The 26306-nt window shown below is 49.9% G+C and overlaps 2 protein-coding genes across 2 annotated transcripts in view; both read right to left on the reverse strand.

Annotated features, from left to right (window-relative positions):
• Nucleotides 1–3663: 3663 nt before the first annotated feature.
• Nucleotides 3664–14396, reverse strand: LOC133345957 (tubulin alpha-1A chain-like). Its single transcript, XM_061557111.1, has 4 exons — nucleotides 14192–14396; nucleotides 12868–13090; nucleotides 10385–10533; nucleotides 3664–4926 (listed from the first exon to the last, which is right to left on the reverse strand). Exons 1-4 carry the CDS (start codon nucleotides 14192–14194, stop codon nucleotides 3946–3948), a joined length of 1356 nt encoding a protein of 451 aa, XP_061413095.1. The 5' UTR covers nucleotides 14195–14396; the 3' UTR covers nucleotides 3664–3945.
• An 8048-nt stretch (nucleotides 14397–22444) lies between these two features.
• Nucleotides 22445–26306, reverse strand: part of LOC133345958 (transcription factor CP2-like) — a 34746-nt gene continuing 30884 nt past the window's right edge. The window contains exons 14-15 of the mRNA XM_061557112.1: nucleotides 24217–24268; nucleotides 22445–23637 (exon numbers count right to left, since the gene is read on the reverse strand). Coding sequence (XP_061413096.1) covers nucleotides 23600–23637; nucleotides 24217–24268 — 90 coding nt within the window. The 3' untranslated portion in view covers nucleotides 22445–23599. The remainder of the gene's footprint in view (nucleotides 23638–24216; nucleotides 24269–26306) is intronic.

Genomic DNA, 26306 nt, shown 5'->3' on the forward strand with positions numbered 1-26306 from the left:
AGCAGTCCGACGATCAGCTGCAACCTGATCACGTTTGTATCGCTACTCCCATGGTAACTGTTCCCATGAACGTCACTCATTGATTCCTCCATCCGTGTTTAAGAATCTTTGGTTCTTTCGGAAAAGTCACGTCGAAGGAAAAAACAAATTAAATAATAGCATACGACCTTTCGATTGCAACACAAGCAATCATCATCAGGTGTGTGTGTTTGCCCTCGGAATTTCTCGCGTTGGGGGAGCGGTAGTGTAGCGGTTAGCGCTACGCCGCGCTATGAACCCGGCGACCCGGTTCGATTCCCGCTCACGGCCAACACCCAGTGACGTTTATCCGAACCGGTCCTGGGCCTCCCCTAGGTCGACTCAGCCTCAAATTAATAGTCGGTGTGTAAACATCGCCACTGGGGAGACAAAGGCGTTCGGGCGTGGTGCTGGCCACTCACCCCCTCGTGTACCGTTCCGACCTTCATAGGTGCTCGCTAACAGCACTTGCCCCTACAGTCTGTTAAGGCTATACGGGGAAGGGGGGTTCTTTGTCTTTTGCCCTCGGAGTTTCTCGTGTTGGGAGTGGACCAATCGTACAGAAGACAGATCGCTGACACCGCATCAAGGGCGCGGTTTACCGACACAGCAAACTGCGGGATTGTGCCAGAGATGACGCATGTGGTGCCAACCGAATGCACTTGAACCTACTTCCGAGCGTCACCCGGGCAGCAGAGCGACTCAAATGGGGTTCGTCATGAATTTGTATTTAGCAAACGGGAAACTTTCGTGCGGGTTTTCTGATCGATCCCACCGCTGAACGAGAGTCGTCCAAAGTCATCGCCATCCCTCACAGATGCGACTGCTGCCTTCGCATGAGATGGCACGAAGTACACACACACACAAAACAAAGGCATTCCTCAGAAATCAGACACCGCACCTGATTCACATTATCCCGACTGCATCGTGGTTTTTTTTTTTATCGCGGTTGTGCTTCACAGCTCTCCGATGTGTTTTCACTTTGCCGAATAAAAGCTGCCGGCACGCGAAGCGAAACGTCGGACATCCATGGCGCCGTCTCGTTCAACGTTTTTTTTACCAAAACGTGGCCGATACCCCCATCGCCAACAAAGAGGGGGGGGGGGGGCTGACTGCCAGGGCGACCTGCGCTCCCGTTGCAGGTTCGTCGTCTTGCTGCTGCTGCTGCCGCCGTCGTGAACTTGTGAATGAAAACCGCCTGCAAACGTCGGGCAGGGTTCAAGCAAGCCCCACTCTGCCCGATGGACGATGAACGGCAGTCCACACACTCTGCGCGCGATTGAGCCAACGCGACTTAGAAGGTGCTGCCGGAGAGAAATGTGGAACTTAGGCATTATGATTTTGTATTGCTAAGGGGCCGTACATAAATGACGTCACGCGGTTTTGGACGTTTTTTTTTACCCCCCCCCCCTCCCTGGTCACACGGCGTCACAAAAAGTCAGACCCCCCCCCCCCATACCATATTTCCATTTTGAAAATAAAAAATGCTTCAAATCGCTTTAAACTATTGTAATTGTAGCGCGTATTTAATGTGGCGCTGCACTCTGATGTTGTAGGAGAAAACATTTATTAAAAAGTCAATTTAATTAAGTAGAACGTGTTGTCTACATTTATTTAAAGTCGCGCATTTTGATGTGACGTCACATTTCTCAAACCCCCCCCCCTCGTCACACATCGTCACAAATGTCTGACCCCCCCCTCCCCCCTAGGTGCGTGACGTCATTTATGGACGGCCCCCATCTCCCGTGAGCTGGCAGCGAGTGCCCTCTGCTGGTCGCGCACGCGCACGACGTCATTCGTGTCAGTGGCGCGCGCGCTTTGCAACGAGGCCACAGCGTGCACCGTTCACTATGACATCACAGCGTGATCAGTGCTCTGACGTCACAGCTTTCTCTGTGATGTCACAGCAGAGAATTATTTATCGTGAACGCCAGTCATGCAACGATGAACTAAATGTTTACTCTTTTCTACCTACGTGGACTTTACCGAAAGAACCAAAGGGTATGGATTCCTGCGGTCACGAAAGCTTCAAATCAAGATCGAACTAAATCTACAAAAGGCATTTTTGTCTGTCTGTGTGTCTGTCTGTGTCTGTGTGTCTGCCTATGTCTGTGTGGCCGAAACTTGTGAGGGATTTGGTTCGCAAACCGCGAGGTTTAAAACGAACTATCCAGGTACCACGCCACAAGCCCCGTGCTGAGCCAGCGCTATTCCGATTTCGCGTCCGTCACCTCTAAAGTAGTTTAATTAGCGATTCAGTGCTGTTTTGGGTTATTTATTTATTAGCTCGCGCATGCTCGACCCTACCAACTGACACGCGTTCGGTGGGTGGGGCCTACCAAGTCGCACGCGTTCGAAATCCCTCATTTCGATCGGATCATTGGGGTGTATTAGTAACAAATCGGCATTTTACGACCCCCACTGCCACTGAGTAGCATATTATTACGTGCCAGGGACTCTATGAGATGATAGGACAATAGTCTAAGTCCAGTTATAAGCGACTCAGAATTGTGCGCAGTTGCGTATGGGGCCGTCCATAAATGACGTCACGCGATTTTGGCCGTTTATTGACCCCCCCTCCCCCCCTCGTCACACGGCGTCACAAAAAGTAAGACCCCCCTCAAATATGACGTCACCAAGCTCTGCCCCCCCCCCCAAACCATATTTCCATTTTGAAAATAAAACACGCTTCAAATCACTTTAAACTATTGTCATTGTAGTGCGTACTTAATGTGGCGCTGCACTCTGATGTTGTAGGAGAAAACATTAATAAACTCCTTTAAAAAGTTTTTTTTTAAAACAACGGTTTTATTAACAACTTTGTTTAACTCACGGTCGAGAAGTTCGTCAATGGCGCCTGAGACACGCGGCGCCTGGTACAGGAGGACGTGGAGCTGAGTGGACTTGCTGATGACTGGTACCAGCGGTGTCAAGATCGGCCTCTGTGGAGGAGGCTCGTGGAGGACTCTGCTACTCGGCAGTTAGAGGCAGTCACCCTCCAACAACAACGGAGGGCGGAGGAGCGACGCTCACAACAACGTGCGGAGCGCCGGGTGGCTAAAGCACAGCAAGTTGGTACAGTAGGGGGCACAGGTGGTGCATCAGCCAGTCATCTCGGTCATCTCGGTCAGTCGACCCGTGGCACCTGCTGGGTCTGCCCCGTGACCTCCTGCCAGCGGGCGTTCGATACTTCACGTGGCCTCAAGGTGCACATGGCCTGGCACAAGCGTCGTGGTGACGTCACCGCCACTTAGTGGCGAATGGCGGTTGTTGTTGTATGTGTGTGTAGGTCGATGTGTGTGAGTCCATGTATGTGTGTGCGTAAGTCCATGTGTGTGTGTTAGTCAATGTGTGTGTGTGTAAGTGCATATGTGTGTGTGTGTAGGTCGATGTGTGTGAGTCTATGTATGTGTGAGTCCACGTGTTTGTTGTGGGTCAATGTGTTTGTGTGTGTGGGTGGATGTCTGTGTGTGTGTAAGTCGATGTGTGTGTGTCTTTCTCGCCCGGGCAATGCCGGGTACTTCTCGCTAGTCCTTAAAATACTCCTGGACTCGACCTGAATCCGAATTCGGGAATAATCACCACAGTTTCCCAAAAATGCCCACGAGAAAAATAACGGAGGACGCGCATGCAACAAGACAAACAAACGATTGGTTCTCTTTATTTCACTTGCTTCGTTTCACATCGTCGAGCACAGCCACATGACAATTTCTCACGCCTAACGAACGTCAGCCTGGCACTCGGGACATACGGCGAGCGACGGTGCACAACGGAAACCGCGCGGAGGCGCGGCGCCGACAACAGCGACGTGATCACGTGCGCCACTGGGCACGTCGCTCGTGCCAGGTTTACTGTCGGTCCGAGAAATGTGGCATGTGGCATTTCTTTCCTTTGCCTCCTCCGGCTCGTCATGCGAGCTCCACCTCTCTAGTACTCCTCTCCTTCCTCCTCGCCCTCGCCATCCACCGAGTCGACGCCCACCTCCTCGTAATCCTTCTCCAGCGCGGCCAGATCCTCACGAGCCTCTGAGAACTCGCCCTCCTCCATGCCCTCGCCCACGTACCAGTGCACGAAGGCGCGCTTCGCGTACATGAGGTCGAACTTGTGGTCCAGGCGAGCCCAGGCCTCGGCGATGGCCGTCGTGTTGCTGAGCATGCAGACGGCGCGCTGCACCTTGGCCAGGTCTCCCCCGGGCACCGCGGTGGGCGGCTGGTAGTTGATGCCCACCTTGAAGCCCGTGGGGCACCAGTCGACGAACTGGATGGTGCGCTTGGTCTTGATGGCGGCGATGGCCGCGTTGACGTCCTTGGGCACGACGTCTCCGCGGTACAGCATGCAGCACGCCATGTACTTGCCATGCCGCGGGTCGCACTTCACCATCTGGTTCGCCGGCTCGAAGCAGGCGTTGGTGATCTCGGACACGGACAGCTGCTCGTGATAGGCTTTCTCGGCCGAGATGACCGGGGCGTACGTGGCCAACGGGAAGTGGATGCGCGGGTAGGGCACCAGGTTGGTCTGGAACTCAGTAAGGTCGACGTTGAGGGCACCGTCGAAGCGCAGCGAGGCCGTGATGGACGACACGATCTGGCCGATGAGGCGGTTGAGGTTGGTGTACGTGGGGCGCTCGATGTCCAGGTTGCGGCGGCAGATGTCGTAGATGGCCTCGTTGTCCACCATGAAGGCGCAGTCCGAGTGCTCCAGGGTGGTGTGGGTGGTGAGGATGGAGTTGTAGGGCTCCACCACGGCGGTGGACACCTGTGGCGCCGGGTAGATGGAGAACTCCAGCTTGGACTTCTTGCCGTAGTCGACGGAGAGGCGCTCCATGAGCAGTGACGTGAAGCCCGAGCCCGTGCCGCCCCCAAAGCTGTGGAAAATCAGGAATCCCTGCAGCCCTGTGCACTGGTCCGCCTGCATCACGAGTGCACGCATGCACACAAACAAAACCAGGCAGAGGACAAGAAAGTCAAACACGTTTGGGATTTTCAACCACTTTCACTCTTATAGACATGATCATCATTGGTCATCATCTATTTAGTGCAGGTCAACCACCCTCTCAAGTCGTTGACATCCTACACAATAATGTAAGGCCACATTCCATTTCATTCCTGAAGCTCTAGGTCACGTTCCATCCCTTGCCACCAGTCTCGACCAATGGCCATCATCCCTTCTATGTATGAATGTCGAACATATTTCGCACCGTACGTAGCCAACCATGCTAATCGGAGATGCAGGAGAAGGACAACAAACTAAACACAAAGAGCAGTTCTAAAGAAATGAGTTTTCAATCAAAATTTGTTTTTAAATCGAAGCATCTTGCTCAAGCCCCTTTCACTAAGAGTCAGTATGATGTCTCTCACATGCATTTATTCTCTGATCCACGTGTTCCTCCAAGCGTGCGCACATCTTCAAGCGTATTCGAGCAACATTTCAGCTTCTGTCGCATGCTCTTTGCCCGCGTCCACGACGTCCGATCCACATGTCACTCGCAGGCTGCGCGGAGCAATTGAAAACGTTCTTCGTTCAACCGGCGCACGCTGCTTTTCATCACCAAGTTCAGTTCGCCAAAAGCCGCGTGTAAAGTGCGCGATGCACGCGTCGCAAGCGGAAAGCACAAGCGGACGCCGCGTGCGACCGAGAATCGCACCGCTCGAGGGAGAACTCGCAGCAACGTAAACCAAGAGCGAGCGAGCGAGCGAGCTGTGACATTCTGCGCACACACAAATGCCTTTTCCTAATCGACGTCCGCTGAACCATCGCGGCCATTCTCCAGATCGGTTCGTAGACACGACAACGCCGCAGGAAGCTCTCGATCCCGGGCAGTGTCATGTGACGTGATCGGCTGTCCCATTTGCGCAGCGGCCGTCACATAGCGACGTCAAGCAGCGCGCGTTGCAATACCATAAAAGCGTTCGCCCGACAAAATCACCGATCAGAGATTTGCCCATATATGGGGAAAAGTGGGCGTGGCTTTGGCGGTAGGGGCGTGTCTTTGCCCATATATGGTATTGTGGATTGTTAATCGAGAGTAATTGTACTTATTCCGATCACAGTCGATCCATAGTAAACAAAAATCAACAATACAGTACCGGATTAATCGTAATTTGCGGGTTAATCGCTGGGTCGATTCATCGCCAATAGATCAATGGATCGAGCAATGGTGTGACGCGCCCCCTTCCTTTGATTGGGCAATATCAGCAAGATCGATGATTCCGTCACAGTTCACTCTCATTGTTGTACCACATCGCTGCAGCGTCGGCGGCGACTGTGTCAGCGGTGTGGAGTCTGCACGCACACACACACATTTCCATGGCTACTTGGCACGCACACGCACACACTTCCCTGCAAGGGGACAGAATGTACCTGTCAACCCCCTTATTGTGTGGTTACGGTTAAGAGTGTACGGATATAAGAGGAAGCGTTACACGGGGGCTGGGTTTGTCAATCGACAACCACAATGATTTGACTGTGAGTGTGTTCTGCGCGAGTGGTTTTTATTGGTGTACACCATGGTTTTCGCGAAACTTCACGAGGACAGACAATGGTAAGGCCGTACAATTCGTCCATTTTACACGAAGAGGGCTTCACAAAAGCATTGTCAACGCCCTCCCCCCCATGATATAACAAACTATTGTGCCTATTTTAATTTTGTATTTAAGCCAAAAACACATTTGGTTAAAATAATGCATAAAGGACTCTATGGGCATAGACCGTGGCTCTATGTGTATAATCTATATATATAAAATCGTGAATCTGTCTGTCTGTCTGTGTGTCTGTGTGTCTCCGGAACATACGCACTTTCATTGGACGGCGGTTGCCCCTGGCAACGGCTAGCGACGCCTTCGCCGCTTTCATTGGACCTGACAACGGCTAGCGACGCCTTCGCCAAGGGCTGCAGTTTCATTGGACGGCGGTTGCCCCTGCCAACCGCTAGCCACGCCTTTGCCACTTTCATAAGCTCCGTAATTAATTAAATAACAGCCATTACACAGTGTTGTTGGCGCGCTAGGGGGGGGGGGGAGGAACGCCACCCGTACCCTGCCTCTTCCAAGTCGACAATTTTAGGCGAGGCCGCAGGCTTTGCACGCTACTAGGCCCCGACACCCACCACGCCACTCTGAGGTAAATTCATCAAAGTTTTTCCTACTCTTCACTACACCCCCACCACAATGTGTGCTATTAATATTACTTTTAAACCCAACGCGCCAACTATCGATTACTTTCATGTTCACTGTACAAATACTCATTAAGCTGGGTGAGCGTACTGACAGTCTATTATGTACACTGTAGCCTGCTTATTAAGCTCTGTCAGCGTACTGCCACTCTATCATGTAGACTCTAGCCTGCTTATGAAGCTGAGTGGGTGTACTGGCAGTCTATAATGTAGACTGTAGCCTGGTTATTATAATCGATTCTTTAAATGTTCTTTGTACAAATAGTCATGAAGCTGCTTTAGCGTACTGCCCGTCTATTATGTAGACTGCTGCCTGCTTATTCAGCTGGCTGGGTGTACTGCCAGTCTATCATGTACACATTAGCCTGGTTAGGAAGTAAAGTTAGTCAATTTGTAACACGTACGCTTTCGCAAACATTATTCATAAACAACGTTATTGCGTTTAGATCGCCTTATTTATTAAGGTGTTGTCACCCTTATCCACCACCCGACACGCCCAATCTGCACAAAATTGTCACGTTCATAAAAGACTAAGACTTGACTGCTTTAGCCCACCGGTGTGTTCAAGCGGAAAACCACAACAATTACCATTTCTCATGAAAAAACTACTGTATAATTATGTTTAAACCACACGTGCCAATAATGTATTTGTTTAAATGTTCACTCAACAAATACTCATTAAGCTGGCTGAGCGTACTGCCACTCTAGAATGTACAGTGTAGCCTGGTTATATTTCTGGGTGGCTGTACTGACAGTCTATCATGTACACATTAGCCTGCTTCTTAAGTAAAGTGAGTCTTTTTGTAACACGTACGCTTTCGCAACCATTCTTCAAAAATAACTTTATTGCCTTTCGCTCGCCTTAATTATTAATGTGTTGTAACCCTCCACCACCCCACACGGCCAATCAGTCAAAAAGTGTCCCGTTGATAAAACACTCATAAGTCTCTGCTTTGGCCCACCGGTGTGTACAAGCGTAAAACCACAACAATTCCCATTTCAGAGTACGTCCTTTCGCTGATGCTGGATGCAATTACCAGCCAAACGTCGTACTGTTCAGTTGTCTGTCCATCTGTGTACGATCACTTGCGAGGGATTTGCCGGGAGGCACGTCCCGTGCCCCGCGATGGGAATACGCATGTCACTGTGTATGTGTTTGTGTGTATGTATGTGTGTTTGTGTGTATGTGTGTGTCTGCGTGTATGTATGTGTGTGTATATGTGTGTCTGCAGCAAGCGCGTGTATGTGTACCTATGGACGCGCGCGCGTGTGTTGTGTAGGGGGAACGGTAGTGTAGTGGTTAGCGTGCTGTCTGTGTCTGTGTGTGTGTGTCTGTGTGTGTGTCTGTGTGTGTGCGTGTGTGGTGTGTGGGGAGCGGTAGTGTAGTGGTTAGCGTGCTGTCTGTGTGTCTGTGTGTGTGTCTGTCTGTGTGTGTCTGCGTGTGTCTGTGTGTGTGTCTGTGCGTGTGTGGTGTGTGAGGAGCGGTGGGTGTAGTGCTTAACGCTACGCTGCGCTACCAACCCGGCGAACCCAGTTCGATTCCCGCTCACGGCCACCACCGGTGACGATTATTTGAACCTCCCCTATGTCGACTCTGCCTCAAACGAGTAACTGCTGTGGCGTATTAACATCGCCACTGGGGAGACAAAGGCGGCCGGCCGTGGTGGATACAAGTCCCGGGCGAAGCCGGGTAGTACAGCTAGTTCTCTGTAAAACCGTGTAACGATTCGACAAAGTTACAGACCAACGTCCAGTAAATACTTCGGTAAACGCCTACCCCTTGGGTACATTTGAGCATGTTAGGTCATTAATTCCTGGTCTACAAAATCGTAAATATTATTGACCCAAGTCGATCCAGACCAGTGGATTGAGCTCAACGTCAGAGACGAGAAACCAGAGACCGAAGGGGGGCAGCTGCCCGGCGGGAAAGTTCAGGAACCACGTCCGGCAGGCGATTGTGTTTTACACGCAGAATTGTGGGTGGGTGGGGGGGTGTGTAACAAGCTGCCCAAACACGGCCTGGACGCTAATTAACCGGGATTCTTCAAGAAACCCCTCGATGAGATTCCAGAATCGATCTGCTATTCGCAAACGAACGAGCCTAGATTGACCGAATGGGCCCCTTCTCGTTTCTAATTATTCTTGTGTTCGTATGTTTTAATTTAGCGCGCTCTAAAAACATCACGTGCCTATGTGCCTGAATTCTTGCTTAGCTGCGTTCAGCTGCGAAGGGGTGCAGGAAGGACACTGAACCCCTTTGTTGGGACATCAGTCACGAAGCCCCCAATGCGATTACCCCCCCTGCCCCCTCCCCCACATTCCAGACATTGTAGCGTCAGCTGTGTTCCGTGCATTCGCTGCAGGACATCACTCGCTTCATCTCATCCATCTGTGCTGAGCCAGCGATGAGTTCCTGCGGACGGCTCCGATGTGTCTCGGCATCTGGCGAGGGATTGTGTGCACTCGGGGAAATGTGGAATTTTAAGCGTCCGCTTTTTCCAGGAGCAGCTCACTCGGGGGATATGAATGCGCACCTTTGCGAATTTTTACAAACCGTACAGCCCACCGTCAATATACTGAATCAGAATATTTATTTACACTGGAGGAATCCGATGAGCTATAAAGCTCATTTTCCACAAATGTTCACTGCTGGATGAAAGCCTCCCCACAGCGTGTCAGTCACGGGGGGATTGTTTGACCATTACTCACCGCGCCGCTCAGCGAGAGTTAGTGATGGAGGGGCCCATAACTGGTTCGGATTACGCTTGCCACTTATGTTACAGCTGTGGCGAGCAATCAAAGACGGGTTGCGAGATTCACAGCGCAATGCGTAGACAAAACTGCTCCAGCCCCCCCCCTCATCCCCAATGAGTAAATGTGCTGCTCACAACGTAGATGGAAGCTCAAACGACGGACGGAAGACGTGCAAACAGGATCCGGGCGACTGTGTGCAAACATCCCACGCGGCTGCATGAGAGGTTACACAATCGGCACCGCCACACGCGACAATTCAGTGCGTTTGTCGGGTGGCGGAGGCGTCTTACGACGAGAAATCGGCCAGATCGTCGCTTGGCCACGCCAAGGCCACTTTGCAGCCCGGCGGGTTTGGCAGGTGTACAACTCTTCGCCGGTCCACCAACCACCCCTGTCCTGCCCCCCCCCCCCCCCCCGCTACATGGTGCGGCTCCCGCTCACCAGCTTGCGGATGCGGTCCACCACCAGGTCGACGATCTCCTTGCCGATGGTGTAGTGGCCGCGCGCGTAGTTGTTGGCCGCATCCTCCTTGCCCGTGATCAGCTGCTCGGGGTGGAACAGCTGGCGGTACGTGCCCGTGCGCACCTCGTCTGTACACCACAAAGACACCCCCCCCCCCCCCCGTAAAGCCTTAGCAGACTGTGCTGCACACGCACGCACGCATGGACACGTGCACGCGTGCAGGAGGAACACGTGCACACACACGCAACACCTCCGATCAGCATGGTTGGCTACGTACGGTGCGGAAGAAGTTCGCCATAGAACCATTGCGCCGGTGGACGCCCAGATATACACCCGTACGCAACATGCAGGAACACGTCAAAGAGAGACTAATGGGGAAAGTGCTGTTAGCGAGTAGCACCTATAAACGCCGGCACGGCACAAGAGAGGGTGGGTTGGCAACACCACGCCCGGCCACCTTTGTCTCCCTCTTGGCGATGTTTACACACCGCACCAGGTACTCATATGAGGCTGAGTCGACCTAGGGGAGACGCAGTGCTGGTTCAGATATTCGTCACCGGTGTATGTCGTGAGCATTGTGCTTGCCACTGCGCCACCACTTCTCACAAAGATCCCCCATATAGCCTTCAACATGCTGTAAGATCAAGTGCCATTAGCGAGCTGGCTTGACACATGCATGAGGGTGTGGTGTGGCAGCATCATTCCAGATCGTCTTTGTATCCCCCCAATGCCGATATTTACACAAAGACCATTCCATGCGCATTTGAGGCCGAGTCAACTTAGGAGAGGCCCGGGTCATGTACAAAGACACACCAATCACAAATAGCGAAAGAACATCCTGCATTTTAACAATGTCTACCAAAAGACATAATTAAACCTTGCTAATGCATGTTTACCATTACAGAACCGGTCGTCTTAAAGCGGTGGATTCAACTGTGAACCGGTTAGATACAGACACACGAGGAATTTACAGGTGAACGACTTGTATATTGTCACACACAACGTGCTATACACGCTGTACACGTTGCATCATACATATGATTGTAGATATTAATGTGTCGGCTTTCTTGTCACATTTACAATTTGCAAAGTGCACCCAAAACCGTGGGAGGAGCCATGTTCCAAACGCACAACCTCGCGGGCCTCATCCAATCGCGTTCGACTGGGCGTGGCTATTTTATATTTCTCCGCATGTTCTTGGGCGTGGAGGATTTTCTTTTGTGTGGGTGCACTTGTTTAAAATATTACAGGAACGACTCCGATCAGAACGTGTATTTATACTGAAGGAATCCGGTGAGTTGTAAACCTCTTTTTTTCACAGACGTCCTCTTGACTCTGTTTTTAGGTACAAAACGCTACGACGTTGGGCATCTCTGGGTTCACCCTGCAACCAGGGCCGGATTAAGATTCTAGATTTGAAGCTTTCGTGGCTGCAAGGATTCATACTCTTAGTTCTTTCGATAAAGTCACGTAGGCAAAAATATGAAATTAAAATTAGTAAAAATAAATTAAAAATCACGACGTTTCGGAGGCAACACAAGTCTCAGTCTCTCAAGATGCAGCAAATCTGGCTGTGACGGTCCCACCTAATGACGGAGACTTGTGTCGCCTCCGAAACGTCGTGATTTTTATTTTATTTTTATTAATTTTTATTTCAATTTTTTACCTACGTGACTTTACCGGATTAAGATGTTGTAGGCCCTTGGGCTACATGTACTGTGAGGCCCCCAGTAATATTTTCAGAAGGAAAACAAAGTTAAAGAAAAATAAAATTAACTTTTACAAGGCTAACAACAAATAAAATTCGGCATTCACGAATGAAATAACGTTTCACTTCATCTCTGGAGGACCTCCAGCTGGCGGAGGCCCGTGGGCTACAGCCCCTGAAGCCCCTAAAGCCTTAATCCGGCCCTGCCTGCAACCGGTTGTCAGGCTTGGTGATATATATATATGTCAATGGGTACCCTCTGAAGTACGGCACTGGACGTGAATGTCTAATAAATCGATAAACTCTTCAAAATGTCAATCGGGCTCAATCTCCTCCAAACCCCTGGGTTCACTGAAAATCGCTACGAAGTTTGGCCCCTTATTACTGGATAACTCTCTACAAATGTCACACCAGGCTTGGCGATATAATCGCTGGGTGCACTCTGACAAATGCTCCAGGGCGTGGCTTTTTCATTCATGGGTGCCCTCTGCAAATCGTCACCGAGCTTCGCGCTACATAAATGGGTCGACTTTACGATGCAATGCCCCGACAAGGCGTGGCTGTCTGCTGCATGGGTGCACTCTGCAAAAAAAACGTCAATGAGCTTGGCCTTTCTTTACAAACCACCGAGATTCACAGCACGCACGCTCCAGGGCGTGGTGGTGCCCCTCCCCCCCAGCCACCCATAAATTTGTAGTAGCTGATTGAAATACGCGTAGCATATGTGTGTTTTTGGGTGCAGCCGCTCACGCACCGACCACCGTGGGCTCCAGGTCCACGAACACGGCTCGGGGCACGTGTTTGCCGGCGCCCGTCTCGCTGAAGAAGGTGTTGAACGAGTCGTCCCCCCCTCCGATCGTCTTCTCGCTGGGCATCTGCCCGTCGGGCTGGATGCCGTGCTCCAGGCAGTAGAGCTCCCAGCAGGCGTTGCCGATCTGCACCCCGGCCTGGCCCACGTGGATGGAGATGCACTCACGCTGTGGGAAGCAGGGGAGGGGGGGGTGTGAATGAGATGTGTTAGAAGTGGAGGAGATGGCGAGAGGGTGCCACGGTGGCGAGATGTTAACTACCTCGTCTGGTGTGTGTAGGAGGTCGTGGGTTCGATCCCGAACCTGACGTCTGCTGCTGCATATTTGGAGTCTGCGTGTTCTCCTCTTGGTCGCGTGGACTTTTCTCCGAGTCCTTCGGGGTTTCCCCTCTTCCACATTTAGAATCGTGCGTTTAGAGTATTTGGCTGGTCTAAATTTCTCACCTGATAAGCCATTTCGTTGAGCTATCATTTGTGGCCAGATTATTTCTGAAAAAGGGCTGTGTAGATCAGAGGACACCCATGAATGGTTAAATAAAACATAGTTTTAGTTGAGTTGTATAGAGTCGGCAGAGAGGAGAAGGCATTGTAGAGACGTTGGTGTCCACCTTAGAGCACACATGAGACGATACGCATAGGTGGCACTTTGACCGACATACACTAACATTGCATTAGCCACCGGTAGCTGGCCTGCCACGATGTATAACGGCGTGAGCGCTACACTCAACGGGAAGCGAACTGCTAAGACCGATGACGGAGATGGCTTTAGGCCGGGCTGCTCCTGCCCTACGAGTGAAAACGATCATCGCCACTGCCACGGTGTCCCATTGTGTCCCCAGTACCCACTGCCGGTGATAAGAATCGTGAGCTTATTACACCGTCCCCTAATCATCATCATCAGCATCATTTTATGGACGCTCATTTTGAAACCAACACCTGTCAAATAAAAGAAGCTAAGTTATCAACATGATCAACAGCATCGTCATCTCCGCCGTCTGTCATTCCATGCTCGACCGCCCCTCATTTGCGTTCATCCCATCCGAACGAGAGCCACCGTCATCAACCGCTCTATCCTCTCCTCTCATTCCGACAGCAACACTTGCCGCCTGATCGAACGCCACTCAATCATCATCCTCGCCGCCGCCGCCGCCGTCGTCACGTCAAATAAAAAAAACCAACTCCACACTCCGCTTCGCAGTCAAACCGAGATGCGCGCCGAGCATCGACACAAAGAAAACCACGGAAGACAACGGAAAGCCTCGAACTTCACCATTGTTGCGTTGCCTTCTTTCTTCTTTCTTCAACGGCCACGAGAACAAAGGGGGGAGCGAGTGGCTGTGGGAGAGCGCGAGAGAGAGCGAGAGAGAGAGAGCGAATAGCGGGCGTCACGCCTCTGGACCCGCTACCACTGCTGCCTCACTAGATGCCGCAATGAGCGTCTGTGAGCGCTGGGTTCATCTGGCGCAGTGCGACACCGGCTGCTTATGTAGCCCCGGTCTGGGAGGGCGGCGCGAGTCGCACCGGCAGCGTCTCCCTCATTGGCGGGACCACCAACCCTCCCTGCCTCCCTGTCTCCACGAACGTGTGATGATGGTGGGGGTGGTGATGGTGATGAAATGTCTGAACCGGTCCTGGTTTTTCTCCGAGGTCAAATGAGTACCTGGCGCGGCGTGGAGACATCGCCACTCGGGGACAAAGGCGGCCGGGCGTGGTGCAGCCCCCCCCCCCGCCCCCTCGTGCGCCGTTCTGGCCCTTAATAGGCGCTCGCTAACAGCGCTTGCCCCAAGGGTCGATTGAGACTATTCGGGGAATCGTTGTTTCCTGCTGATGTATGGGAGCGGTGATGCGACGGTTAGCGCGCTGCGCTACGAAACCTGGCGACCCGAGTTCGATTCCCACACACGGCCAACACCCAGTGACGATTATCTGAACCGGTCTCGAGCCTACCCTAGGTCGACTCAGCCTCAAATTAATACGTCGTGCGATGTGTAAATATCGCCACCTGGGAGGCAAAGGCGTCAGTGCGTGGTGTTGGTCACCCACCCCCTCGTGTGCCGTGTCCGTCCTCATAGGTGCTCACTTACAGCACTTGCCCTAACAGTATGTTAAAGGCTAAATGGGAGGGGGGGGGTCTTTGTCTTTGATTGCGATGTAGCCCTTCCCAGCACCCAGCTGTCGGCACTGTGGGCAGCTGCGAGCGCAGCCATGCTCGCTAGAGATCGCAATTGGCTGTGCGGCTCACCAATGCGAGATGTACCAGAATGAGAGCACGCGCTCAATAATGCATGCCGGGCGTGGTTGCCTAAAGGGTTTGTGGATCACGTAGCGATGTATGAACGCTTCTCAAACCCGCTGGGCTGCAAAGTGGCCAGATGGTCGCTCGCCGCGGCGTCGCTGTTGAGTGTGCAGACGGTGACACTGCACCGCTGGGACACGCGGAGGGTGCCAGTGCAGGGTTATAAAGAGGGGTCGATACATTGCACAGGAAGCCCCCATTGATTGTCCTATACCGGGGGCCCATGTCCACCACCACGCTACACTCCTGGCAGTACAGCAAGTAGGTTCGTATAGGTGGTGCGCTACTATTTATCTGCCCACGTGAACAATATTAAAACATGGGCTACACAACTTAAGGCAGGGCCCTCTAGGAATTGATAAAAAAACGAGTCTGGAGACTCAGTGTTATATATAATCAGTGTTATATATAATCAGTGTTAGAAATAGCCAGTATTATATATAATCAGTGTTAGAAATAATCAGTGTTATATATAATCAGTGTTAGAAATAATCAGTGGTATATATAATTCGTGTTAGAAATAACCAGTGTTATATATAATCAGTGTTATATATAATTAGTGTTATATAGAACCCGATGTCTACAACGTGAGTGACGGGCTACTCAGACAGCCCTAAGCGACGAGATTAGCGAGCAGACTTGGCTTCGAAAATCGTAATTTCAGCAAATGCATCCCAGCAGCCTGACTGCACAGGCGCACTGTCGCCGCACAGACCAAACCTCGTCTCTCGGTATCCCCCCCCCCCCCCCCCCTGGGTGTTCGCTCGCCGCGATGACCGGGGCCGGATTAACGCAGCAGCGGCCGTAGAGGCTGCAGCCAGGCCGGGCATCGGATTTTTTTAGCCCCCTCCCCTCCACCCTCCCACCATCTCGCCAAAAAAGCGTATATACCGTAAGACCTGGTTTAATTCGTATTCACACAACGCGTTTTCACTATAGCGCGATATTACTTTAGGGAACACTTTCGGCAAAACGCAGAACGCGCCCGTCATAACACGGAACGTGCCCATTATAACGCGGAACGTGCCCGTTATAACGCGGTTTCTGAGCAGTCGACGACCAACTATGTACTTGAGCTGCACGGCTGAGCGGAATGATAACGTACGCAAAATTATCTAGTAACGCGATGGCGTACCCTCAGTTATTTGTCCCGCCATCTCACTGCGTGTGCGTACATCATATCCTGTCAAACGTTATTGTTGCATTTTTTATGGGGGAATTGTTTTCGCTTAATGTGTTTTCGTTTCACGCGACACTTCTCAGGAACGCATCTACCGCGTTAAACGGGGACTTACAGTGTACTGCTTTATAACAGTTGAAGTGTAAGACTGTAGCGCTAAGAGAAATCTTATAAGTTATTTGGTAATTCGGGTCATAGCATCACTGTGTGTATTACTACCAGTTGTGCTCAAATATGAGAATAACGTGATGAAGCCCAGTGCTGTTGTACACGCAATGCGCATCTTTTTGTGTTTTAAGTCTACCATGTTACACAACGGGATGATTTCGATTTACAATTTAGTATACTGTATCATATTTAAAAACCGTATCACCGTGACTGAAATGCACGATATGATTATGCTTGAACGATCGTAATGATGACAAGAACGACTTTGATAGATGACGATTATCATTATCATCATCCCCCCGCCCCCATTGCTGCCCATTGTGGAGGACACAACCATTGCTGGGCTGGGTGATCGCGCTGGGCGCTTTCGCACACGCCCGACAACAGCGCACAATGGGCGGAAGGGTTACACAAAAACGCCTCTCTGGCCTCCCTTCTTCTGCAAGTTGCCTCGAGCGAGAACGATGAGGGGGAGCGGCCTCATTAGAATACCCGCTGCTGTCTGCCTGGCGCGGCCGACGTGGTCAACCCGAGTGCCGTGCGGAGCCATCTCATTGCGCTTTGTCCACCGGCACCGGTGATGCCCTCCACGATTGTCCACCTAAAGAATTCTCCACGTAAAAAAAAAATGTCCACCGAAACAACCGTCCACCTACATAATTGACCACCCGCAGCGTTCACCGATGAATGCTCCATCCATGCATCATCCTGGCGGCAACGCTCAAATCCACGCTGCGTCAACCACATTGTTGGACTGGATGGGGAACCTTTGCATGAATTTATGACGATCATTAAGAAAAAATAAGAACTGTTGCTTTTCACAGTGCCAAACGAAAGAAGAAGAATTGGTCACCCACACAAAGATCCAACCGACGTTGCATGCACTGTCTGTCAAGAGCGTGAAGCACTGCCTTTAATCAACACCACGGTCGAAGCGACATCGTCTAGATTTTTCACCAATACCACTGTTGACCGGCACCATTGACCGCCCACGCAATACCATTGTCATCCAACAGTAATATCATGCAATTTAAATTATTATCATTATAATCATCGTCCAAGCCCCCATTATCGTCATCATCTCACATTGCACACAGCACTTAGAATCCACCACCATCAGACACGAGTGCTCACAGCCCACGGGCACGATGGTGGCGCTCCTGTGGCCATTCGGAACGCTCGTCCTTCCGAAATGAGGAATCCACTGGAGCTATGGACTGTTAAATCTAAATCTCGATTCATTTCTTCATAACTGCTTTTTGTATTCTTGGTTCTTTCGGTAAAGTCACGAAGAAGGGAAATAATAAAATTATATAAATATAAAACAATAAACATTCTCACGACGTTTTGACTGCAACACAGTTGCTGTGGATTTCACACCTGATAATGATTGCTTGTGTTGCAGTCGAAACGTCGTGAGAATTTTATTGTTTTATATTTATATAATTTTATTATTTCCTTCTTCGTGACTTTACCGAAAGAACCAAGAATATGAATCCCTGCAGTCACGAAAGCTTTAAATCAAAATTTAACTGCTTTTGTTTAGATTGTACTTCCCCCGCACCTCTGATCAACACGGTTAGCTACGTACAGTGCAAAAGAAGTTCAACATATTTCCATGATCGCTCCACTGCTGGCTGAAGTTCTTCTCAGATCCTGCTATGTGTGACGGCCAATCGAGCCACGTGAACATGAGAAATCCATCAAGGGGATATCAAAGCTCCGGGCAGCCCCATCGCGAAAGGCTCCAAGCTCGGTCACCGACTCTGCCGAGTTACAACTTGGCCGAGTGGACGGGGTCCGGGATGCGCTGCACAACGCGCACAAGTTAATGAGCAAGCGCGCGTCGCGTGACCGCGGGACACCGGGTTCACGGCGACCACATCAATCAAACACCACCACCCACCCCCGCGTCTCTCATCCTCGCTACCCGCATCCTCTCGGCCCCCCACTCGGGGGCTCTCGTGTTGCAACTGTGGACTGAGAACGCGGGCAGATGCTGGTGAGTGCGGCAGGGGACCCCGGGGGTATGGGCTTGGAAGCTGCGCTCCTCGCCACGGATAATTTAACACAACCACGAGTGACCGCAGCGCGCAGCCTTCACGCCTCGCCATTACTTATTTTCAGCGTTCGATCGCAACGGGGTGTGGGGGAGAGGGTAAATAAACTCAACACAATGGTCAGTAAAACTGCCCAAAGAGGAGAGCATACATTATGGAAGACGTTTCGAGAAATGGGGGGGTGGAAGGGGGGGTGACTTGTTACGTTTGCATGGTAATATTAACTGCGATGAACAAGGCCCATTGCTCAAAACGTCATCTCCCATTGCAGTGTGGCTCAGATGCCAAAGTTGACAAGTGAAGGCAATCGGTAGAAACTGGACGCAAGCGCGCCCTTCGGGAGCATGGGCAGCTGTGCTTGTACCCGAAGTGTGCGTGTATCAGTTTACTCGATATATAAAAAAAAAACTGCTTTACATCGCTGGCCAGATTCAGATCACGCCTTCTCAAAGAACACTTTTACACTCGGAAACCTCGCGGAGCAGCAGGGCGATGTAACGGGATACCTGGCCACCGGTGTGCGCTTGGCATGGACGAGAACACATGGGGGTAGCTATCAAAGGTGTCTCCGGATATACAGGGTGTTTCAAAAAGATGGACCCAATTTCAAAGATATAGAGATTTCAAATCGGGTCCACGTCTTTGAAACACCCTGGACAATTTGAGAATCCAATGTTGGGCCGTCATCTCCTGGCCACCTCAGTGCCATGAACCGCCTTGAGAGAGCCTTCTGGTCTCAATGGGTTCTTACCCGTTATCTACTCATGTAAGTTATGCAGAGTCAGAAATAAAAGTACAATGTCCCCAAAGCTCAAAGGAGTGTTCAGTGGTTCCCCACTTAAGTTCGTTAACAGTGGTGTAAATGGCGCATTGCTATGGCAGGGACAAACATATCAAGATTGAATGACCACTATACTCTTTGATTCTTTCGGTAAAGTCACGTAGGTATAAAATAAAATATACCTCCGTGACTGGATTCCTGCAGTCACGAAAGCTTCAAATCAAGATTGAATGTCCACTGTTCACTAGAGTACGCATTATTTATATAATAGCCCCGGTACATCCGGCTTAGATTTGTGAGATCTAAAACGCACGACTCCCACTCGAAGGCAATCTGTCCCTGAGATAAACGTACCCACGTGGACATGTCGTCCCCTTTGTCGTGGTTATCTGACCACACGTGGCCACGCTGGTCAGTGCCCGCTGCTGAAGGCGGGCAGCACAGACGTTGGAGCATAGCACAGTGCAATAATGCATTTTGGTTTGCAATTCCCGATGACAACGTAGCACCCATGATGTTAGCAATGGTGTGTGGCGATGTCTGTGCTGGCCATAATCAAAATACACACGCCCTCTTGTGGAGCTTAGTCACCTGACTTGTCATTGACAATAAACGAAGGCAGATCCTGACCACATGCCAACTCCCACCTCGAAGTTTTACACATTGCGGACCATTTTTTATCACGCAAGTTAGCCGACACTTGAATCGGCGCGCGGTTTAAACCGGGTTCTCAAGTGTAGTGCCTGGCCCGTGCTTCCACATCTACAATATTTCACATCTACAATATTCCACATCTACAACATTCTGATGTAAACTGTGAAGTCGATGGTTTAAAGGTCACAGCTTCGACACTCCCTTCTTTCGTACGGACTGCAGCAGATGCAGAACAACAACAACCATCATTCACAGTCAGGTGATCAAGCCAGATGAATGTGTCAGGAGGAGTAGCGGTGTGTCTCGCCGTGATGTCTCCGTATTTGTGGATTGGGCCTTGCGTCGTTTTATGTTTTGCATGGTCCGTTCTGGATGACCACAGTCGCACATTGGAGAGTTTTAAAATGTTTCCATTTGTGCATCAGGTATCCGCATCTGCCACGGTGCGTGCGTGTGGATGCGGTTCAGGGTGGACCGTGAGCTTCGTGGAAGATTAAACCCAAGGATCTTCAGCGTTGGGTCTTTCACAAGCAGTGTTTGAATTTCGATTTAAAGCTTTCGTGACTGCAGGGATTCATCTTCTTGTTTCTTTCGGTAAAGTCACGTAGAAGGGAAGTAATAAAATAATAAAAATAAAACATAATAAAACAATTCTCACGACGTTTCGGCTACAACGCAAGCAGCCGTCTTCAGGTGAAGAATGAGACACTACCAAACTAGGAGCTTATATATAAGCTGCATTGGGGGTTGAAGAGCGCCTTAACAAAAAGAATGTGCATGTGAAGAGGGATTTAGCATATTCATGGAAAATGCGTAGGCGTTGGGCGGGGGGGTGTCAAAGTCATATTATGCCCATGCATTATGCAGGATCAGCAGCAACCAAGGGGGGTGCAGGGATTAGCAGTAACAAAGGAAAGGAATGTTAATGATATGTAGCTGCAGTTACTCAACAACACGTAGAAAACTAAAGTATAAACTACATAAAAAACTAAAGTATAGCAGTGTTTGTTTGCGAGTTATTTTGAACTCAATTCAGCTCTCCGAGCCTCATCGGCGGGGGGGGGGGGTTGAACGGCTTCGACACTCAAATACCAAGAGTTCATAATCCGTAACAGCTGTCGATTCAACCGCAAGACTAAAGCGCCTGTGGCTTGCTTACTCAGCATTCCCAAAAAGAGCAACAGCCGTGCGGTCGACAAAGGCGACGGGGCAGTTGCCACCGTCACTCTCGCTGGCCTGGCTCGCGTTAATTGCTGCTCAGAGGCACGGCGCACATTCAAGCAGTCCCACGGACGAGGCAATTCTTCCGTCTCAAATGCAATCCTCAAGGCTCAAAGGACTATCATCACATTTTGGTTTCCCCTTTCATTTCCACTCCCATTTCGTCCTTGTATTCTTACAGAATGGGGATTCTGACTTTTGCTGGAGTCGACGATAGGGCAGATAAACGCGCGTCGTTTATCCTTCATGGAACGCTTCTCTTTCCCCTCCCCCCTTGTTCTCTCACTCAACACCACTCTTTTTGTTTTCCCCTGGGGGGTTCCACCATGATGTTGTGAACAATCCCAGGGTAATGGTACGTCTAACGCACATCTGAAGGAACCATTCAGCATGTAACATTCTAAAGACTTGTTACGTGACTTCTTGGTAAAAAAAGTTACAAAAAAAAACCCCTAATCCTAAATAAAATTGCATTCAATGAGAGATATGAAGCCTTATAATGCTTCACCCTCCATCACCCAGTCACGTGGTGTCTGAATGCTCCACAGATTGAGAACCCACTTGTGCTGCCATCTTCTGACCACCTACAAGTGCAGTGCATTTAGCAGTTTCATAACTTCTCCAGGACCCACCATACATCTCCAGGACCCACCATACATCTCCAGGACCCACCATACATCTCCAGGACCCACCATACATCTCCAGGACCCACCATTCATCTCCAGGACCCACCAGACATATCAAGGATCCACCAGACATCTCCAGGACCCACCAGACATCTCAAGGATCCACAAGACTTCTCCAGGACCCACCATACATCTCCAAAGTTATGGGTTGCCGGCATGCGTCACCACGTCCCTTGGCATGTCAAGTCATATTCCATCTAGGAGAATCCCCATTCCTGCAGCCCAGCATCAACTTGGTCGAGTTACAGAACGTACCGGGATGCATAAAAGATACCTTTAACACGCCAAGCAACGGTCTCGTTTTGCATCTCTAGTTTGTATATCGGCACTGCTCGTCGACAGTAACGATGCCGGAACAAGGCCACTGCACTTCCATCTCGTCGAACCCTTGGTGTGATCAGCAACGTGACCACCTATGGTTGAACATGTCGACGTTGGAGATCAAATTCTCATCATGCTAAAGGAGGAGGCTGGAAATCGAGTAAAACATGCCTGCATTTATTTGCACACCAGACTTGCACTCATAACTTGAAAACAAAGGGGCTGTTACGTCAAGTACACAGGGTTTGTCGTGGTTGTGCATGAAATCAAGATGCAAGGTACAGGTGTTTTTAAGGGCTCTTTTCGGTATTTTAAACCCTCTAGAATAAACAAATGTACCCACAGTACACAAGCTTAACCATCAGTCAGACTGGGCAAAAGTCTGGAATGTTACAAAAGATAGTGCATTTAAACAGTATTTTGTGACGATAGTGTAGCCACTAACGTGGGTTTAAAAGAATACTCCTGATTCCCCTAAATGTGTTGCGGTTTAAGCAAAATGACATAATTAAGGCACTGATGATGTGGAATACCAGAACAATAACCATCATTGTGGCAACACATTGAAGGTTGTGCAGAATTTTAAAAAGGCCTCGGGTATCTTCCCACACTCTCTCTCGAGGTGTATGCACAAAGAGTGAACAGTGAGACATAATATTAGCAAAGGGAAGACTTGAAATTACAAGTCCGACATGTGCCCCAACATAATCATAGCCATTGATCTTGTATTCCTCCAAATGCCCCCATTGTATCACTATGCTTACCAACCAAGGTGACCAAGGAAATAGGCTGAAATGTGGCAGAAGGCGTAAAAATAAAACATCCAAACATTCTTTCCGATGTATAGCCCCCTCCTTACCTCCTCACCCTCCCCTTCCTCCGTTCCCCCGCCTAACCCTGATCTCCTATCCACCCCTACACGAGTCGTTGGGTTCTGAACTTCCAGTTTATCCTGGCTTGCAAGGTGTCACTGCACTGCATAGCACTCTGGAGCTCTCTGCAAGGGGAAAGGCCAAGCGCGCTTCCAAGGAAGACCGGCGCAAGCTTGGACACATCAGAGGCTTGGCCTTCTCCACTGTGGAATGATTCTGTTTGTCCTCTCGCGGCAGTGCGCGCCTTTCACGGCTTCACGCGCTAAGTGTACGCATGGACGGATCTCTCTCTCTCTTCAGGGTGAGTACGGGACTGAATGCTACGAAACTCGTCACTGCAGGACAATGGTTGCTTCTCTTGTCTCGCAGCCATGTGTCAGGAAGTCCCCCCACCTGCCCCACCACCTCCTCCTCTTCCTCATGCTGCAGCAGCGCCTCCTCACTTCAACACGATGTGGTAGCCTTCATTGTTTTCAGCTGTGGAGAGACGCAACAGGAAGCCACCTCCGCAGCTATGAGTGTGTTCATGCAACGCACATGCATTTCCTGAGGCTGTAGAATTTCGTCCAACTGATTGAAAAATTGCTTTGCTCAAAGCAATGCTGGTGAAAAGACCTCCACTAGAGAGAGCTAGAGAGCCTGTCTGAAATGGTATTTTGAAAGAGGCGGTCGTACCCACTTTACCACACACAAACCGCCAATAAAATGTGGTTGCACCAATTTATACTGATGGGTAGAGACAAAGGCAGGTGGTTTATAAGAAATGTTCCCTATTGTTTCAACCGTCGGTGCCAGGAGAATGAACCAGCGACCTAAGGACTGCAAGTTCAGTGCACCAACTCTGACACGACGGCAGCATCTCTTACTCTTGACACACGATAGAAATTAAAATGCATCCAACTAGTACACATAACTTTTGATGCATCTATCACGAGCTTAAGAAGTGACTTGACTAGATACACGGTTACAACCCCATACGTGACCACGCACACACCATTTATTAAATAATACAAGACTGTAAAGCTTACCAATAAATGCTGATTAGACCATCCTTACCTTTCAGTGTGCTGATCACAAAACACGACTCTTCAGGAAAGTTGGCAATCATCTGTTTAAAAAAAAGCAAATCATTTGATTAAAAAGGTCGACATCACCATCACAGCACCCTTGCCGACACCTATGCATCGGTAAGAACAACCAAAAGCTTTAACTGAAGTTGTCACTGAATATGCATGCAAAGCTGTCATTAAAGTAACTCAATCCAGGTGGCAAGTCAGGCTTTTGACCGGCGATGGTAAATAACACGATGACTTAGAATAATGACAAATGACAGCGATCATGAAAGCCGATAATGAAGCATCGTCTCCTCATTATACGCGCATCGTAAGATGTCCGCAAGATGCTTCAATGAAATCTCAGTTCAAATGAAAAGGCGACGATACACGAGGAATATTTTAGGACAATTGTTGCTGGCAAAAATCATCGTAGCAGGAAACTGTGATGGTGAATTCCAGTCAGATCAAATGTTGTATATGTTGGGTATGAAAATTTGTTATGTTGTATGCGTGCGTGGGTGAAATTATTATGTTGTATATGTGGGTTATGAATATTCAGTGGAAATAATAATAATTAAATGAAATTTGGCCAAATGTGTAATTACCCGGAAATATGTTAATTTATGTAATTACGCACATTTTAATTATGCCAATTCGAGAGGTAATCGTATTAATTATGCGAGTGGGTGTAATTATGATAACGCAAGTCGTTATGATAACCAGACCCCGGTTCACCCCGTTATCGCTTTAACATTTACTGAGTATGTATTAGTGTGTTTATTAAGGTCACCAAGTTCAAATCTCAACGCAGAAGCAGATCTTATGCATAGATTTCAGGAAAGAATCACACAACCACTTCTGTATTGATCAATTTATTACTAATTCAACCTTAACTATGATATAGTATGCGAACTCTCAATCCCGGAACGTCAATACGGCATCAATACAGTATCATCAACGATTGTCTGATTTCACTTTGACAACTGCACATGGATCCCGCATAACGCGATGGTTGTTAGTGAGAGAGAGAGTCGTTAAAACATGCAAATACTATGCTAAGAAAACCTTAACGTTAATGAATGATTATACTCAATATTGTTCACGCAGTACCGCACTCCTTATTGATCATACGCAACCCTTATCACGTTGTTAACACCTTGGGTCACGGGACAGTTGAATATTCTGTAGAGGATGCGAGTACGTGCGGCGATTATGACTGAAGGATACTTGAAAGATTATACGGCGATAAAAAAAAAACACAATCAAAACAGTTACTATTCTTAAAGGCACCAATCTCAACAGATACATCGGCAGGTTATCTGACAGCAGAACGGCTCGGAGTAAGGGCCTGCGACGGTGCTCCTTTTCCGAAGATCGTTATCTTATACCAAGTTTACTAATTGGGGACCAGATCACCTGATAAGGATCCGGTGGGCCACCACTCCCCACGTGAGCGTGGCTCGGCGGAAGGAGGTGCCAAGAATCAGTTCGTATTGATGGATCTGTTGGGAATTTATGCGATTAAGAGTACAGCCCACTAAATATTAAAGATAAAAATTAAGAATACTCTTATACGACGGATGGCCACCACTCGGTCTCGTTGTGATGCCTTCCCAGCCACGGATGACTTATGGGTTCGAGTGTTTGAGTGGTAAGAGTTGTCTTGAATAGTCAGTGTTCGGAGTCGATTCTTTATGTCAAACAGACGCCTGGTGGTCGTGTGGTGAGGGGGCGGTGCGCGTCATACGTATCAGGCGCTCCCCTGTCACCGTGGTGAATTGGCTCGGATGGCTGTTGATACGCTGTCGCAGTTCGGAACCCGGTCGGTAGGTGGCGCCCACAACTCGCTCGTAGCGTGCAGCGCTGGATCGTCGCCAAGTCGCGACGCTCACCACCGGCGGCAGCGGAGATCTCCGGCGGCAGCAGAGATTGACGAGCTGAAGATGAGTCGAGCCGACCCGCTGGTCGCAGCTCGCTCCTGAGTCGACCCTCCCGGTCGAGCTCGCTCCTGGGTCGACCCGCTGGTCGCCCTCGCTCCTGAGTCGACTCTCTGGTCGCACTCCTGAGTGGACCCGCTCTGGTCGCACTCGT

Source organism: Lethenteron reissneri, chromosome 23 (assembly GCF_015708825.2).
Source record: "Lethenteron reissneri isolate LAM-NWPU_2019-01 chromosome 23, ASM1570882v1, whole genome shotgun sequence".
NCBI lineage: Eukaryota > Metazoa > Chordata > Hyperoartia > Petromyzontiformes > Petromyzontidae > Lethenteron > Lethenteron reissneri.

Excerpts from the sequence above, each read along its gene's own strand:
- LOC133345957 (XM_061557111.1), bottom strand. Across the intron at positions 10,534-12,867 it reads CCTGGAGCCCACGGTGGTCG|ACGAGGTGCGCACGGGCACG; the intron begins GTGCGTGAGCGG and ends TGTGGTGTACAG. Across the intron at positions 4,927-10,384 it reads TGGACCGCATCCGCAAGCTG|GCGGACCAGTGCACAGGGCT; the intron begins GTGAGCGGGAGC and ends CTCGTGATGCAG.